This window comes from Chelonia mydas, chromosome 6 (assembly GCF_015237465.2).
Source record: "Chelonia mydas isolate rCheMyd1 chromosome 6, rCheMyd1.pri.v2, whole genome shotgun sequence".
Classification (NCBI taxonomy): domain Eukaryota; kingdom Metazoa; phylum Chordata; order Testudines; family Cheloniidae; genus Chelonia; species Chelonia mydas.
The window spans coordinates 64,216,319-64,233,656 of NC_051246.2; the positions used below are offsets into that span (position 1 = coordinate 64,216,319).

The 17,338-nt window shown below is 41.7% G+C and overlaps 1 protein-coding gene across 1 annotated transcript; it reads left to right on the forward strand.

The window, feature by feature from the left end:
* Positions 1 to 11: 11 nt before the first annotated feature.
* Positions 12 to 13,895, forward strand: EIF2S1 (eukaryotic translation initiation factor 2 subunit alpha). Its single transcript, XM_027832279.3, has 8 exons — positions 12 to 204; positions 2,113 to 2,354; positions 4,650 to 4,729; positions 5,343 to 5,494; positions 9,661 to 9,767; positions 11,689 to 11,786; positions 12,604 to 12,747; positions 13,336 to 13,895. The coding sequence occupies exons 2-8, from the start codon at positions 2,114 to 2,116 to the stop codon at positions 13,459 to 13,461; spliced, it is 948 nt and encodes a 315-aa protein (XP_027688080.1). The 5' UTR covers positions 12 to 204; position 2,113; the 3' UTR covers positions 13,462 to 13,895.
* The last annotated feature ends 3,443 nt before the right edge of the window (positions 13,896 to 17,338 follow it).

The window sequence follows — 17,338 nt, forward strand, 5'->3', positions numbered from 1 at the left end:
TATCTCGCCCGGCGGTCGCGGAGACTCTATGATGAGGAGTATGAAATCTCGCGCGAGCACTGCAGGTCCCACGCGCTGTGTGAGGTGGGAAGGGGCGGGTTCGCGGCTGCGCAGTGAGGTGGAGGCTGGGTGCACGCTGCGGCGGATAGGGAGGAACTAAAGCGAGACCCCCGGAGCAGAGAGCGGGACCTGGATACCGAGCAGGTAACGCGGGCGCCGGAGTCTCCCTCTCCTCGGAGCGTATCCCCGGTGCCTGGCCCCGGCCCGTGGGGCTGGCGGCGATACTGCGTCGTCCGAGACGAGCAGGCCGGGGGCGGCCGCGCCAGAGGCTGCGTGCGGGGCGCAGTGACGGGGGAAGCGGCTGCCGGGAGCCCGCTGCGGCCGGCCTCTGTCCCGAGCCTGCGGGCGGCGCTGGCTCCTCGGTAGGCCGGTGTAGGGGCTGGCGGCGGGGCACCAGGGCCCACCGGTGCGGGGCATCCGGCAGCCCGGCCCTCGGTTTCTGTGCGCCGCTCCTGCGGGAAGCGTTGGCGCTGTCTCCGCACAGACTAGCGAGGCTCACGAGTGCGTTGAGAGATTTTGAGACTAAGTGTTTTGCCGAATGACAATGTCTCGCCAGCTTTAGGCTTTCTGCCTTTCTTTCTCCTGTCGCTGGGTCGTCTTGCCCGTTGACCCTCTGCTGGCTTGTTCCTGTTCTCGTGTTGCCGCCTTCCTCAAGGGAGGTCGTGAGTGGAAGCCTGATATAGCTGGGTCCTGACCCATGGATAGCTTTCAGGGTCAGGACCAAAGCTTTGAACTGACAATTGAAACGGAATGAGAGCTAGTGGCTACAAACCCAGGCCTGGTGTCCTCACAGAGGCTTGGCCCGCTGCATTCTGCATGGCATTAAATATTCAGGCCTATACACTGAGTTATGGTAATTAAGCTTAGAGGTGACAAACGTGTGGCTCTTCATACAGGAAAAAGAAGCAAAGTTTCCTAGCAAGCTAGAGGTAGTAGAAAGCATTTTCTTTTCCAGTGATGCCGATCATTTTGTTTTAGTGAGGATTCTAATGGGGTCTTGGTGCTGTCTTGCTGCTGATTGCCTTCAAAGGAAGGAGACGAAAGAGTCCCAGCTCGTTCTTGGTATTTCCCTCTCCGATCAGCATCACCGTGCCTTACTTAGGCTTTCTTTGCACCAGCTGTTCTTTCTCTAGGGCATCATCAGATCTGGGCCAGTTAGTGTCATCCTTTGTATTGACATCTCCTTTGGATCCTTGTGCTCTGACCCCCAAAGAGTGCCCATTTTGAGGTGTTTTTAGAGGGTCTTTCCAAGGACTCTGCACTGAGCCTGGAATGTTCCCCTGTGGGATCCAGAGATGCATTACATTGTCCAGTATCCTCCTTGACTTGTAATCCAAAACCTAAATTCCAGCCTCCTACTTTCTCTACACCATTTTATGTGTTGCCCAGTAAGCTGGACTCCAGATGTTTTCCCTGCATATATGCTAGTGTTGTTAAAGTCTGAGTTATGAGTTTTGTGTTACTCTGAGAGTCAGGTGAATGCAGAGAGAGTAGTTTGTATCTCTATCCTTTTTGAAGTTCCCTATCTGTGGTGAGGTATGGTGTTTCATAGATAATGTGATGCCTGGATGACAGGCTCAGAGCAGACGTCTCTCTTCAACATGGTATTTCCTTACTTTCAAGGTTTTGGGTGATTGGACAGGTTGTGCCCTGAAGCAACCTTAACTGGAATTTAATGGTTTTGTTTTTCATATTATTTTCCTAACATAGATATCAATTTTTAATGGAATGGCCAAAACCCTTTTGGTTGGACATTTCCTGGCAATTGATGACCAGATAGGTAAAGGGCTTGATATAGTTTAATATTAAAGTTGTTAATAATTTGTAAGGCTTAATGAGTGTTACTAGTACTTAAGCGTAAGTTCTACATGCCAAAGTTTATGAAATCATGAGCTAGTTGGTGCACAATTTCAAATTGTGGACAAACAGGGAAACATTTTTCTTCGTCCTCCACCTGCAGTTGAAATCTCAGTATTTGCCACAATAGTGGATTAGTGGTGGCCAGTGCAGTGAGATGAATAATAATCTCTGCTTCTTTTACTCAAATCACAGTATGCCTGGACTAAGCTGTAGATTCTACCAGCATAAATTTCCAGAGGTGGAAGATGTAGTGATGGTCAATGTTCGATCCATTGCTGAAATGGGAGCTTATGTCAGCCTACTGGAATACAACAACATTGAAGGCATGATTCTTCTTAGTGAACTATCCAGGAGACGTATCCGCTCCATAAACAAACTCATCCGCATAGGCAGGAATGAGTGTGTTGTGGTCATAAGGGTCGACAAAGAGAAAGGTATGTTGGGAAAGTAGGTGGAATGACACTTCCGATTGTAACTGTAAAAAGCAATGCTGTAAAACCTGGGACCCTAGCTACTCTTTGAATTTGTAATTGGTTTTTTAAATATATAGTGGCACAAAGTAAGGCCTGATGCTGCAAGCTGCTGTCCTTGTGTGTTATCCTTACTCAGGCAAGTAGTCCTGTTGGCTTCAGAGGGACTGCTTGTAGGAGAGAGGAGAAGTCATATCAAGGAGGATCTGCAGGATCAGGCCTTAAGACTTCTAAAGTTTATGCTTGGTCAACAAACCATAGTGAAGTGGCATTTTCTTTTGAAAGTTCAGTAGTGCTTCTGCTTGTTGATATTGAGTGAGGAAAATGGTGACCATCGATACTACTGGTGCAGTGAGAATAAGCATAAATAATGAACAATTTCGTCATTCACACCACACAGTCCATCCTGTGCACCAAATAAGGCAGAGGCAATGTGTACACAATATTATATGATCATGTAACTATCTTGCATCATATAATGCATACACGCATGGGTAGAGGTAAGGTTGCATAGGCACCCTTAACTTTGGTATTTCCTGACTTTTGAATAATTAGCATGACAAGTTGAAAGTTCTTTTAATGCATTTGGTATAGGATACAGCATACAAGCAGTCCCCTCGGTATTCGCAGATGACAGTGCCACATCTGTGTTCTGACCTGTCTCAGTAGTTAATGAAACACACAAGCATCCTCTTTTAGAAACCGGAAGATACAGTTGTTTCATTTGTATAGTCCAAGGGTGGCCAAACTTACTGACGCTCTGAACCATATAGGACAATCTTCAGAAGTTTGAGAGTTGGGGCACACTTGCCAAGGCTTGGGGCTTCAGTCCCTACCCCACCACCCCACTGTAAAGCAGAGGTCCCATGTTCTCTTCTCCCCACTCTCCTCCATTTCCCCCCCCCCCCCCCCCCGCCCAAGTCTGGTAGGTGGAGAAGGGGCGGGGAGCTTCACAAGCCGCACTTGAACTGTAAAAGAGCTGCATGTGGCTCGTGAGCCATAGTTTGGCCACCCCAGTATAGTCTTACATATAAAATGTATTCCTAAAATATTTATCAGAATTGAATCGCAGATAACAGCAGAGAGAAATTGAGAGGGTTAATAAGGGAGAGGAAACATTTTCAGATGAGATTTGAAATGAGTTGGAGAGATGCAGAAAGTCTGTTCCAGATGAAAGAAGCTGCACTGAAGGATACTTTTTACCTTTACAGATTTCATCCTCCTTTTAAAAAAGCTCTCTTGGGGTCATCTGTCTCTCTTATTGAACCCTGAGAGGAACTCCTGAGATGGACTAGTTGGGATGCCATTTGGAACCCATCAGTGCTGCTGCTTAATCAGACAGGATTAAGCATTGGAAGACCTGCCTACCTGTAGTATCTGAGCATGCTGTGCTCTCATTTCTTACATAGATGTGATCAAGGAACTGCAGCAGAAATTGAGCCCAGATCTTGGCTATGACACTGTAGAGCAGTGATTCTTAACGTTTACTGCAGCCTGCACCCCTTTGGTTCTCAAAATATGTTCTTGCACCCATTATCAAAAATCGTTGAAGTAGGTCAGTTCTTTAAACCTGTTTGTATATTATAGTAATCGTTAAATGTATAATGTTAATTAATACTTAGGTTTGATGAAACAAAGTAGTTGTACTTACATGCCTGTACTTAATTTGTGATTTCGATGATTTATCTTCTAAAAAAAAATCAGCATGTTTCGCACCCCCAGAAAGGCCATCTCGCACTCCCAGGGGGTGCGTGCACCCCAGGTTAAGAACCACTGCTGTAGAGTCATACCCATCTAAACTACCAAGAATGCCAACTTCAAATGGTTTCTTGTGAAATGCTACCAAAAATATCCCTTTTATTTACTTTTCTGTGTGCCGGCATCATTGTCGCTAAGAATGTGCACAGTTCTCGGAATAGTAGTGGCTAGTTAATCGCTGAAGTAGAGCATAAGGAGAAACTTGTACTGAATTTTGGGGCAAATGCTCTTAAATGGAAGCAGTATTTAAAAAATATTGGTGATGTGAAAGGTAGCTGTTTTAAGTTGATTGACAGTCCAAAGAACAAATTTTAATCTGCTAAAACAGGTTCAATCTTTGTTATTCATCTCTGATTAAATTATTCTGGAAGTTCTGCTTAGCTTGTAACTGATCTCAGTGCCTGATGTGTAAGGCTCGGAGCATTTGTCACTAATGTAAGCGAAGTGTTTGTACTCTGTACACTGAAACTGAATCTTTCAAAATGTTTTGCTTCCTGTTAGGTTACATTGACTTGTCAAAAAGAAGAGTTTCCCCAGAGGAGGCAATCAAATGTGAAGACAAATTCACCAAATCAAAAACTGTAAGTTCGTGTCTGTGCTTTACGTTACTTTGCTGCCTTCCAACCACGTACATTTCCAACTAGCTCCATACCAAGAAAACCACAGAGAGCTGAACTGTTGTGAAAATGAAATGCCGTTCTAGTTCCTTTAATATACTTTGAAATATATGGCTGGGGTTTAAACTGGGAGCTGGGACTCCTGGGTTCTGTTTCCACCTCTGTCACTGACTCATGTTGTTCAGTATAACACTCCTCAAATCGGTATAATTAATATCATCCTCACGCACGTGCAATATAGGTTAATGTTGATAAAGCACTTTAAGATACTGAATAATTGTATAGGGTATAGCATATAATTGCCCTATGCAATGCCAGGTAGGGAAAATCATACAGTGTCAGCACCCTAAAGCTTTCAGTTTATAACTCCTTTATAATTGCTGTCTCTTATATGAATATTCTTTACTCTTACTATTCGTATTACAGTAGCACCTGGAGGCTCCAACAAAGAGCAAGCTCTATTGTGCACTGTACAAACACATAGTGGGGGGGGATTACAATTTAAATAATAATCTTCACTGAGGTCCTTCATCCCCTCCTTTTTTTTTGTTGTTGTTGTTGTTGTTGTTTGTCCTAGGTTTACAGTATCCTTCGCCATGTTGCTGAGGTGTTGGAATACACCAAGGATGAGCAGCTGGAGAGTCTGTTCCAGAGAACTGCCTGGGTATTTGATGACAAGTACAAAAGACCAGGATATGGTGCTTATGATGCATTCAAGCATGCAGTCTCGTAAGGGCACCTTTTTACTCTTATTGTTTTAGTTCCATAGCTGTAGACCAGTGTTTCTCGGAATAGAGACATCAAAATTTTCCTCGTAGCCCATTGGAGAACGGGCAGCGTTTGTCACACACTGGTCAAATAAGTTTCACTATTCCCAATTTTTGTCTCCCCAACACTTGTTTTAGATAACATCTGTTTCGGGCAGCACCAATGTGGTGCTCTCATTGGAGCTCTTCAACACTGGGAACTAGATTCCAAGGATTCTGCCGTATTCTCCCACAAGAGTGTCCCTTTGCACAGGCCTGTTTTTAAAAGTAATTTGCTTTGGTATGGAGAATCATTGAGGAACTCTCTGAGTAAGGTGTTTGAACACAGAAGAATGGGTTTATAAGTGCTGCCAGTCTGGAGGAAACATGGCATCATTAAGGAGCCTTACAATACTTTTTTTAAAAAAAGTAAAGGGTTTAGCCTTTGTGTCTGTCAATTTCCAGCTCACTTAAATTGAGCTCCTCCTTAACTTGTTTTCTTCTGTGGTCATTGCTAGGGCCCTACCAAATTCACAGCCATGAAAAATGCATCAGACTGTGAAATCTGGTCTTGGGTGCTTTTATCATATTCTATACAGATTTCACAGGGGAGACCAACGTTTCTCAAATTGGGGGTCCTGACCCAAAAGGGAGTTGCTATGTGGGGAGTTCACAGTACTGCTACCCTTACTTCTGCGCTGCCTTCAGAGCTGGGTGGCCAGAGCACCCAGCGGCTATTGGCTGGGCGACCAGCTCTGCAGGCAGCAGTGGAGAAGTAAGGGTGGCAATACCATACCATGCCATCCTTACTTCTGCACTACTGGTGATGGCGGCTCTGCCTTCAGAGCTGGGCTCTCAGCCAGCAGCCGCCGCTCCAGCTGCTCCACTCTGAAGGCAGCACCACCACCACCAGCAGTGCAGAAATAAGGGTAGCAGTACCGCAAACCCCCCTACAATAACCTTGTGACACCCTCCCTCCCACCCCCAACTACTTTTTGTGTCGGGACCCCTACAATTACAGCAATGTGAAATTTCAGATTTAGATAGCTGAAATCATGAATTTACGATTTTTAAAATCCTATGACAGTGAAATTGACCAAAATGAAATGTGAATTTGGTAGGGCCCTATAGTCCTTGCAAATCTTTTTTTTGTGTGTGTGTGTGTGTGTGTGTGTTAATGACTTTCAGGAACTATATATGCCAGATGGTTCCCTAATGCATCAACTGGATCTCATTTCACTTGTCTCCCAATTAGGTGTTCCCAAGTATATGCCTGTAATACAGAAATACAAATGTATTGAGACTAATCTGTTTGAAGTAGATGGATTACCTGTAATCCCAGAGGTTTGTTAGATTAGACCTTCTTTTCAAATGTATCAATGAGGTTGGCTTGTCATTCCTCTAAGGCAGTGTTTCTCAACCTTTTTTGATACCAGGGACCGGCTTTCTGCCTTCCTAAACTGTATCAGGGATATCTCCAGGACCGGCACTCGTCCATGGGCCGGTTGTTGAGAAACACTGATCTGAGGGACTGGAAGCAGAAGCTGTGCATCAGTTGAAATAGTTTGTATTGAGATACAGACCATTCACTTAAAGACTGATCTGTTAAGACATGCAGTTCCTCTTAATGGTGCCTTCATAAAAGGCTCAATTGGCAAACCAAAATTGGATTTCTCAGAAAATTCTTCCCCCTCTTCTTTCTTCCCATTCTAAAATACAAAATCTAGAAAAGTGTAACTTCAGTCTGCCTCTAGGTGTCTGTGACTGGTTATTTCAATCTGTGCATGTTTTCTTATATCCACCTGGAGATTCAAGGCTTTTATTACTGGTTTTTAATCCTCCTTAAATTGTATCTGTATACTGTGTTTTGAGATAATCCAATTGACAATACTTGAAGTTAACAAGGCTTTTGGGTGATATTTAACATATGTCTCCCATGGAGAAAGAGTTTTAGTTTAATGAAGGGATGCTCACTGATTAATGGCACATCAGGGCACATTGCTCCAAAAGGGACCCCAAAGCTCACTGTCATACTGTGAGACAAACACTGTGGTATTGATCTGGAGTCCTTTATATAACTAGGGCTGTTTTGAGGATTAAACCTGGAAAACTCATTACTCAAATCTAATTTTTAGAATTAGGGTAAGGGGAACCCACCCCACAACTTTTTAAAGAGTTACAAGAAAAAAATGTATCTAAGAAGTCAGTATGTAATCATGTAATTTATCTTAATACATATGTGGAAAGGCTAGAATTAAGATTCCACAGGCAAACTTGATGCTTTGTGATTTTTTGAGAGTTTAACTGTGCAACCAAAATGCATAATTGAATATATATTCCAAACAAACTACATTTAAAAAAAACAAAAGAAGGAACAACAGTTATTGGCATCGCTATGCACTAGGTGCAGAAAGCATTCTCATCAACTGTAGTCTTAAATCTTAACCTTTGCACTGTTCGCATGTATAAACTCAAATTTTGGTTTACATTTTCAAGGGCTGAACGTATAATCGATGTGATTCTGATTACTGAAAAGTGATTGGTTGTGGCACCATGTGTTTCTTGGTGTGTACAAGGACAAATTAACCCTCAAAACAAATATACCATTTACATAATAGCATACCCAGGGCCAGATTTTTAAAGGTATTTAGGCACCTAAAGATGCAGATTGGTGCCTAGGTGCTTTTGGAAATCCCAGTAGGTGCCTGTCTGTATCTTTAAGCATCTAAATAACTTAAATCTTCCCCCAAGTGTCTGCTCATTAAGGGCCTGTTGAATTTTGTGGAAGTCTTAATTGGAGTGCATGCAGGATCAGGCTGTAAATTAGGAGACTGGATATTCAGACTTAACAAGGGCACCATATTCACCCTATATAAATTCATATTTTTCAGGATATAAACAGTATGACGTAAAATCTGTAGGTTATAGTTTGACCATGTATGCCCTTATGCTATATTTCTGCATGTAAAATCAATAAAGATCATCATAAGATAGCAGAGCATGATGTCCAAAATTAAGTCTGTTGTGCAAAGCATTCTAGTTAATACGTTCTAGCTAGTGGTATTACAGGTGGGGCTTGTGTTGCATTTCAGAGAACTACGATTCGTTTTTGGTGTGACTAATCAGGGCTTGCAAATGGAACTATCAGGATGTTGGCTCCCTAGGCAATAGAGGATGACTTGCTCAGCAGATTGCTCTTATGCAGCAGTGAAATAACAAGGGGAGGTCTAATGGGGAAAACTTGTTTGTGAGGAGCTTATCCATTATTATTAGTTACATGATTATGTATTTTTATTATTGCCCTAGTCATGGAGCAGGCCCCTATTGTGCTAGGTGCTGTACAAAAAGACTATTCCTGCTCCAAGGACCTTACAATCTAAATGGGCTATGCTTGTTTGTTTTTAGTAGTTTGCTGAATGGAGCAAAGCAGCACTAAAAGGAAATGCTACCACTTGTTACACCTCACCCCTGACTAGGTCAGCAGCAATTGTACCCCGGAGCTCTGGATCTTAAAGCATCAACCTCTGCTGTCTGAGCTAGAAAGACGTATGTCTGTTAGCCAAGTGTGGTGCATCTACCACAAGAGGGAGTCAAAGCGCCATACTGAGTGGATGTGGGCTATGTAGTCTTATTTTCTCTTTCATTTATAGGGTAGTATTTGCCCCTGACCAAAACATTAAGGTATTTGAATAAGCCATTACTTTAAATCTCTGTGTCAGGGTTTCTCTTTCACATAGCATAGCCTCTCTGCATAAGGGATGGAGTATAAGCTCCATATAGCTGGCTGCATTTTTCACTGCAAATATAATGTAGAGTTGATGCCAAACAGAAGTTATTCCCTCCTTTTGATTAAAATGAGTTTGTCATGCAGTCTTATTTCCTCCACGTAACTTGAATGAAAGGCTGAGGCAACTGTGCTCCTCCCTTATCGAGAAATATGTCCACAGCAAAGGTATTTTTAAGTGGATGCCTTTATTTCTCTCCATTGTTTAAATGTTTTCTTAACAAAGCTTCCCCTTTCTCTTTGCATAGCATATCACTTTGTCATACATAACACTATAGGAGTAGTACTACATGTTAATATTGCTGCTTGTGTCTCATCTTGTTTATAGATCACTAACATGTTTAACATTGCTTTGTTTGACTCAGAGACCCTGCAATTCTGGATGGACTAGATTTGACAGAAGATGAGAGACGTGTGCTGATTGACAACATAAATAGACGTCTGACACCACAGGCGGTCAAAATCCGAGCTGGTGAGTCCTAAATGGACAATAAGTTTAAGACCAGAGTCCCTATACACAACACACAGTCACTGAAATCAAGTTACTAAGCACAATGTAAAATTATAAACCCAATTAAAACAATTACTACCTCTCAGTGACAATATTTGAATGAAATTGCTGTTTCAGAATTGGCTATCCTTGAATAAAATGCTTTTCTGATTACTGTCCGTGTCCTCCTACCTCTAAATCCCATGGTACTTTTGTATATTTTTTTGGAGGAGAGAGACTGTGGCTAAAGCATGCTGAAATGACACTGTAACAGTGGACCTACTAGCCCAGTCTAAGAAACATTGCTATCCTTCCTTAAGTATTCCATAGGCTTCTTTCTGATGTTTGTATTGCTAATCACAGAATCCTCTTCTCTGAAAGCAGCTTCTTGATAAGTAATCCAGTCCATCCCCTTGAACTGGCACAAAGACTGATTAAAATATTCATCAGTTGTTATTGATTACACCTTTGAACCTGTCTAGTAATGATGATTTACAACCTCCCTTGACAGCTTCTCCTATTACTCAAAATGTTAGTTTCTCTGTCTGCGTGTTAAGCTCATTGCTGCTTATGTCTTCCCTGACAGGATGATTGAGCCCAGTGTGCTTTGCTAAAAGCATTAATCTGGCTGTTCAGCCAAATAATTGAACAAGCCACAAGCACAGTTACCAACGAAATATAGTGGATAGTTACAAATGTCAGGCTGTCACAAAGGGGTAGAAAATGCCTCTAGTAAAGCATTATAGGGCAATCAGTATTATGTTTTGGTTGGGGTGGCGAGAATAAGCCATATCTGAGTTTAGGGAAGTGAAGGAGGTGGCTCAAAGTGCAGGGGAGTGAAACTGTTTGTGCTAATACCTCAGGCTGTTACTTCATTGCACCATATGAATTAAAATTAAGATTTTACATAGATGCATAGATTTAGATTTCCAAATCCTGTTTATATACTGAATTAAATCCCCAGAACAAGAGCTCTTTGACTGGAGTCCTATAAAATTACTTAGAATAAATGTTCCCTCATTTAGTTTCGATAGACTGTTGTGTTATTTTGACAGGCTAAGTTGGATTTGAACTCTGTCTTGTAAGAAAATAAGGAATTTTCCTGTGGGCTTTTAGAGATCAGTCTGAGTCTGACTAAGATGTTTACTTTGTTATCCACATTTAATTGCAACCAGTAAAAATGGTGGGGTGTTGTGAATCATCTGTGTGGGAGAGTAGTCAACAAATGACTGCTTTGTGCAGCAATTATATATGGATATAGACATACAAAAACCTTTGTCTGGTGACTAATCAGGTAATAATTAACAAATGCAAGCTTCATGGTTCTGAGTCCTCCTCAAACAGACAAAAAACAAAACATGGTAATCATTTCTACTGTAACCTGATAGTATGAAAATTCCCAGTGATGCAGGCCTCAAACATTAATGTTGGCAGAATTTCTTGGGTTTTAGGTGGCATTTCCTTTACTTTGAGCTTTTTTGACAGTGCTTTCATTTTGCAGTCTTCTGTTATCACTTTTTTATATTTTTATATTTTATATTTTGAAGTTGCATCTAAGTCTCTTTCCACTTTATGAAATGAAATTACATGGTTACTGACTTAATTCGGTTGATTCTTTTATTAATTATTCAGTATCTTACAATTTCAAAGCACTCTATAAGACTGTTAATCATCAAAGAACTCTTCTGAATTATGTAAGTATTTTAATCGTTTTATAGATAGGGAAACTGCAACATTCCTGGGCATCCCATTTTCAAAGGGTACCGAAGCGGTCCTGAGAGCTGACTAGAAGTGATTAATGTTTTTAAAAATAGTTTTCCTTGAAATAATTGTACAGTGTTCTATAATTGGATTTTTGAATATTGTATTATTCTTTGCATTAATTGGGTTGTCTTTGTCTTAGACATTGAAGTTGCTTGTTATGGTTATGAGGGCATTGATGCAGTGAAAGAAGCTCTGAGAGCTGGTTTGAACTGTTCCACGGAGAACATGCCAATTAAAGTAAGTGACTCTGACCTGTGTCAGGTGACTGGAGCCAGGAAGTAGTTTAGTGTCTTATCAGGGTGCCTATTTATCATGTGCATTTCTCACCCTCTTCCCAGCTAGGTGGGCAAGTCATTCCTTTGTCTCTAAAGGGATCTCACAGAGTCCATTCTGTTAAATTAGCTGACAGGGATAACCAAGGCAGGCCATGTTGTAGATAAACCCTGTTTCTTAACACCTGTTGTTCCTGGATATATTCCCGCAGTATTTATTTCCAAGGACCAGCTTGGGAAATGAGGGGATCTTTTAGCCCCAGTGGGTTTGGGTTCTCATGCTGAATTTCAGAGGGTCACTGCACCCAGTCAATCACATAGTCTTCTGTCCAAACAGTTTTAGTATACTGGGTACATTAATGGATAATCATTTTCCAAAGACCCTGAATCACCTTTTATCTTCTGGGAGCAGCTAGAACAGGGATTGGCAACCTTTGGCACACAGCCTACCAGGGTAAGCCCCCTGGTGGGCTGGGGCGGTTTGTTTACCTGCTGCGTCCGCAGGTTCAGTGGATCATAGCTCCCACTGGAGGCACTATATAAGAATTACTAATGATGAATATAGAGAAGTAGATTGTACATTCTCCTGTAAGCATCTAAAACCAAAAGCTTAATTGCTTTATCATAAGTGGTTCATGCTGCTTGAGAAATAATGGATACATGTTCTTTGCACTGTGGTATATGTCAAATCCATTTTTAAAAGGGTAGTATTGGTCGCTTCCGTTTTTGTTGTGGTCTGTTTCTTTATGATTGAGTCTGCCTTTTTTCTTCAATTTTTATAGATTAATCTGATAGCTCCTCCTCGTTATGTGATGACCACCACAACGTTGGAGAGAACTGAAGGCCTCTCTGTTCTCAACCAAGCCATGGCTGTCATTAAAGAAAAGATTGAAGAGAAGAGAGGAGTCTTCAATGTGCAGATGGAGGTGAGAACTGTTTCTGTATTAAAATGCTCCTTTTTTCCTAATTATTTTAGAGCAGAAGACAAAATCTCAGTGGAAAACTACCGTTACCAAAAAATAAGTGGTACCTGCTTTGTATTGAACAAATATTGTTCCTGCTTAAACAAAACTGTCAGTAACAAAGTTTATTTACCAAAAATACTTCCCTGTGTTCCTGATAAACTTTGTTTATAAAAACTCAGATTTTTAAAAACTTTTTAAATGCTAGGTAGAAGTGGTTTGTTTAATTTTTTTGCATTTCCAGTCAGATTCTCTGCCAGGTTTTTTTTTTGTTTTTTTTGTTTTTTTTTTTGCACTAACAAGCTAGTGTTTGTTTCCAGTACTGCAGAGAATATTGAAACCATAAAAAGTCACAAAATCATATTAAGTAGTAGTATTTTTGTTTTTCATAGTGTAAATTTGAATCAGTTTGATCTCTTGCTCTACATTTAGGATGAGTACCAGCAGAATAATTTGGTTTATTTTCTTTCCTATCGGTGATATTTTACACAAAATATAAAAGAGGTTAAAGAAAACCAAATGTTAATGGTATGTATGCGTCCTGCCTTTCAGCCCAAGGTGGTTACTGACACAGATGAGACTGAGCTTGCAAGGCAACTGGAAAGGCTGGAGAGGGAAAACGCTGAAGTGGATGGAGATGATGATGCTGAGGAAATGGAAGCTAAAGCTGAAGACTAAATTTCCTGGGATGAGTACCAGTTAAGGAGAATATATGATAAATTAGACACCCAGATACAAACACCCTGGACTGAAAGTTTCCAGTATCAAAAACTCCAAAAGCAGATACTTTCTTAAAGTATTTGAATGTTTTAAACAGACCAAGATGTGGAACCCTCTCTTAAACATCATTTGCTCTTATATAGCAGCTTGCGCAAATTGAGTTCTTCAAAAGGAAGGTACCTACTTTCACTGTAGACTCAAATCCAATGGGCCAGGGAGGGACCATAGACCTTTGCTTAACATTTTCATATCTAACAACTCCAGATTGGCAACTGTTTCAGGTCAGTGCCTCTGTCAGTTAGGTTTCCTGGGAGCACCAAAACCGAGCGAGCCTAACATTTCTACACAGAATGTATTCAAGCAAATATTCAATAAATTTCTGGGATATTTAACTCCAGGCTTCTTTTTTCTTGTCACATGTTCTATAGTATTATGAATGTGGTGTTGAAGGAGGCTGTGAGACTTCAGTTTTCTTTTGGAGTGGAAGCAGTTTGTTATATATATGAAGTATAATACTCCTTAGTTTAAAAGAAATCCAGATATTTTTCTTAATACATTTTATAAATGCAAACTTGACTCAATGGATGATGTTTCCTTTGCTTTTGTCTGTATGGGTTGTTTTACAGAAGGGACACTTTGAACAGAGCTTGTTACCATTTCAATAAATACAGTTAATGAAGAAAAGATACATAGTTGCACTTTGCTCCTAGAGGTGTGCATACTAGAATGACAGAACACATAGCTGCTGGCATCTTCCTTTGCTCATACTTTAAAACTAAGATTTACTTGGTTGTCCCTGAGTGGACGCTGCCACATAAAAACCTTGAGCTGAGAGGGACTTTGCAGTGATTACTGAAATGTGAGCCCCAAATCTGGTGAACACTAGAAGTGACCATTTTAGATTCTTGGAGGTGGATGATGGAGAAACAAGATTCTCCCACCAAGCAATCTGCAAGACGGCTATGTTATCTTCCTTTTAAATCTCTCTATAGAACCCACCTTGGCCGTGATGCCTACAAAATGCTTAACAATGTTTAGGTGGCTAGTGTGCTGTGACCACTGTCTATTATACCTTATGCACCCCTTGTCTGTTGTATTCACCTATTATTTTTTGTCTTACAAGCTGTTTGAAACAGACTGTCCTCGCTCATTATGTGTGTGTACAGCGCCTAGCAGAATGGGGCCATGATTCTTGATTGGGCCTTATAGGTACTATTTATTTACAAACATTCTCTCTTAGTGTAAATCACCATAGAGCACAGTGAACACAAGACACAGGACTCGGCCAGCAATCTTCCTCCATGTTTCACAGTCTTCTCACCGCCTTGAGAAGTGTGCCATTCCATATCCCATCCTGAAAGGCTCATCGTCTAACCACACTTGCCATGGGGCCGTGCACCTGGCACCAGACCCTACAAAACATGCTCTCCAACCCACATGACCTGCAAACTCAAGTTTTCTTTGTCTGAATGTCTTTATCTGGTGTCACTCCAGTTATGCTTTTAACTTGGGAAATTACCTCCTCATTACTCATTGGGAGGTGTAGCTAATGTACAGCAATCACCTATAGCGTTTCAGTTTAAAGACAGAAAACCTCTTCATGTCCTTGTTTTTTAGCATCCATGTCTTGCATGCATTGAGCAAGATGCTGAAGATAAGTGACTGCAGCAGTTTCATTTTAACTTCATTAATACCTTTCCTCCTCCAAATCGGGTGAATGTCAGTAGAGCAGCAATTGCAAGTCCAGTTCTATGTCCGATCTCTAAAAGATGTTTAGTGACCCTGATCGTCATACTACTCAGATATGTGAAGTGCTCAATGCACTCCAATGCCACCTCAGATTAGGGTGGAAATATCTTTTGCCTTTTCAACAGACTTAAATGTCACCATTTACTTTCTTTTTCATGTGATATCTTTAGACCTAGCTTCTCTGCTTCTACTGCTGCTACTCTTGTGACAATCCAAAATACAAATAAGTGCCATTGCAACATGGGAGGGAAAGGAATGCAGAAGGGATTCATATGGTGAACAGGTGTGTTGCAGTCCACGCTTGAGTACCGATAGGGGAAGTTGGCGCACACAACCCTGATTCCTGGTTTTTTTGGAAAAATATCAAGTCCAATGATCAAGCTTTGCAGAAGTGTTAATTTAAAAAAAGTTAGAAGGGTGCATGCCTTCATTAAAATGTACAACAAAGTGAATTTGCAGGTAGTTTCTTCTTCGATACCTGTAAGTCACTTGGGTTGTCTTCTAGAAAGTTAGTGACAGTCACGTCAAGACATGAAGTCCTGTGTATGTGTAACAGGCTCCCCCTCTCTGATAAAAAGGGAATTTAGATTATCAGGTCATTAGAACTCTGTTCCAAGCCTGTCCCACAGAGGGTGGTTTAAAAGAAAACCACACCCAAAAATAGTGAATTGACTTCCTGAGCTTGGAATATATCTGTATACCGACAAAAGAATTGTATGCATTGTTTAAAGTATTTTCCTTCTGTTCTGATCTGTGAATCAAATTAATATACTAAACTGAGGCACTCAGGAGCAAGCAAGCTGGCTACTGTAATTCTAGCTTAAATGAGACTTAAGGAAGTGTTAGAGCTATTTCTGTCTGCCAAAAGGCTACAATCTGCATTCGCTCAAAGGGTTGTGTAGATAGGTTAATGATGTAAGCTTTGTTTCCATCTCTTATAGTCCAGTCTAAAGCTACCTAAATCTTGAGTAATTTCAGATCACTCTCTAAACAGAGAGGCTCAGTATATTCATGTACCTAATTCTTTGATATTATCTGCTGCTCCTTTAGAGAGAGCTGAGATTCAATGACTGACACCTTCCTGAGCTGATGAGGCCAATATCAGAGCAACCTACGATGATTGCATTTCAACCACTTACCCCCCCCCCCCCCCCACAGCCCCGACAGATGGAGTAAAGCTGTTCTGTTGTTGCTTGAACAAATCCTAGCTAAGAATTTTGAATACAAGAAAAAAAACGGAGCTCTTTTTCATTTGTAGTGAAGGCACTAGCTAGAGCAAGGTATTGATTATGTTTAGAGGTTTGTCAGCTAGTCGTGTCTCATGGTATGGGATTTTTGCAGCATGCAGTACACTGCTGGCCTTGGTTACGCTGGTTTTCATTATGTCAATGGCTGTGTCACAGAGTCACTGGGGCGATGATCTGGAACTACTCTGAATGAAGCCAGCCAGGACTCCAGGGGAGCATGCCTCCTCTCTCTGCGCATAGTAGCTCCAGGGCAAGATGCTTACACAGCTTCAACCTTCCTGGGTCTGACCTCAGAGCATTCAGCATCGCCTTCCACACTCTGAGCTTCCTGTAGCGAGTCTGCCCGGGAAGGACTCCTGGGGAAGCCAGAATACCCTGCAGCCCAACTCTGCAGTCAGATGTGACTCTTGGCCAGCGAAAAAACGGAAGGTTTATTAGTCAGCAGGATCACAGCATAGAAAAGATCTTGTTAGCACAGAAATCAGTGACTTTCAGCCAAGTCCATCTTTCGGTGTTCTGGGACAGGTGGCCTAGACTCCTCCTCTTCCAGTTCCCCTAAGCAGACTGCCAGCTTCCACTGACCCAACCTCAGACATTCCCATTGCTCCTCCTCCTCTTTGTCTCGCTTCCCAGGCACTTGCCTGGTTGGTTGCGTCCCCCTCCTGGGTCTCAGGTTACGAAAGGCACCGGTCATAGCATATGTGCAGGCAGCTGAAGCAGCTTCACCTGCCCCAGAGGTCTCAGCCAAAGTCTCACACCCCTATTCCCACCACCGAGGTATTGGTGCAGCACACAGGGAAACTGAGGCACACAGTATTCATGCAAAACAGTAAAACTCA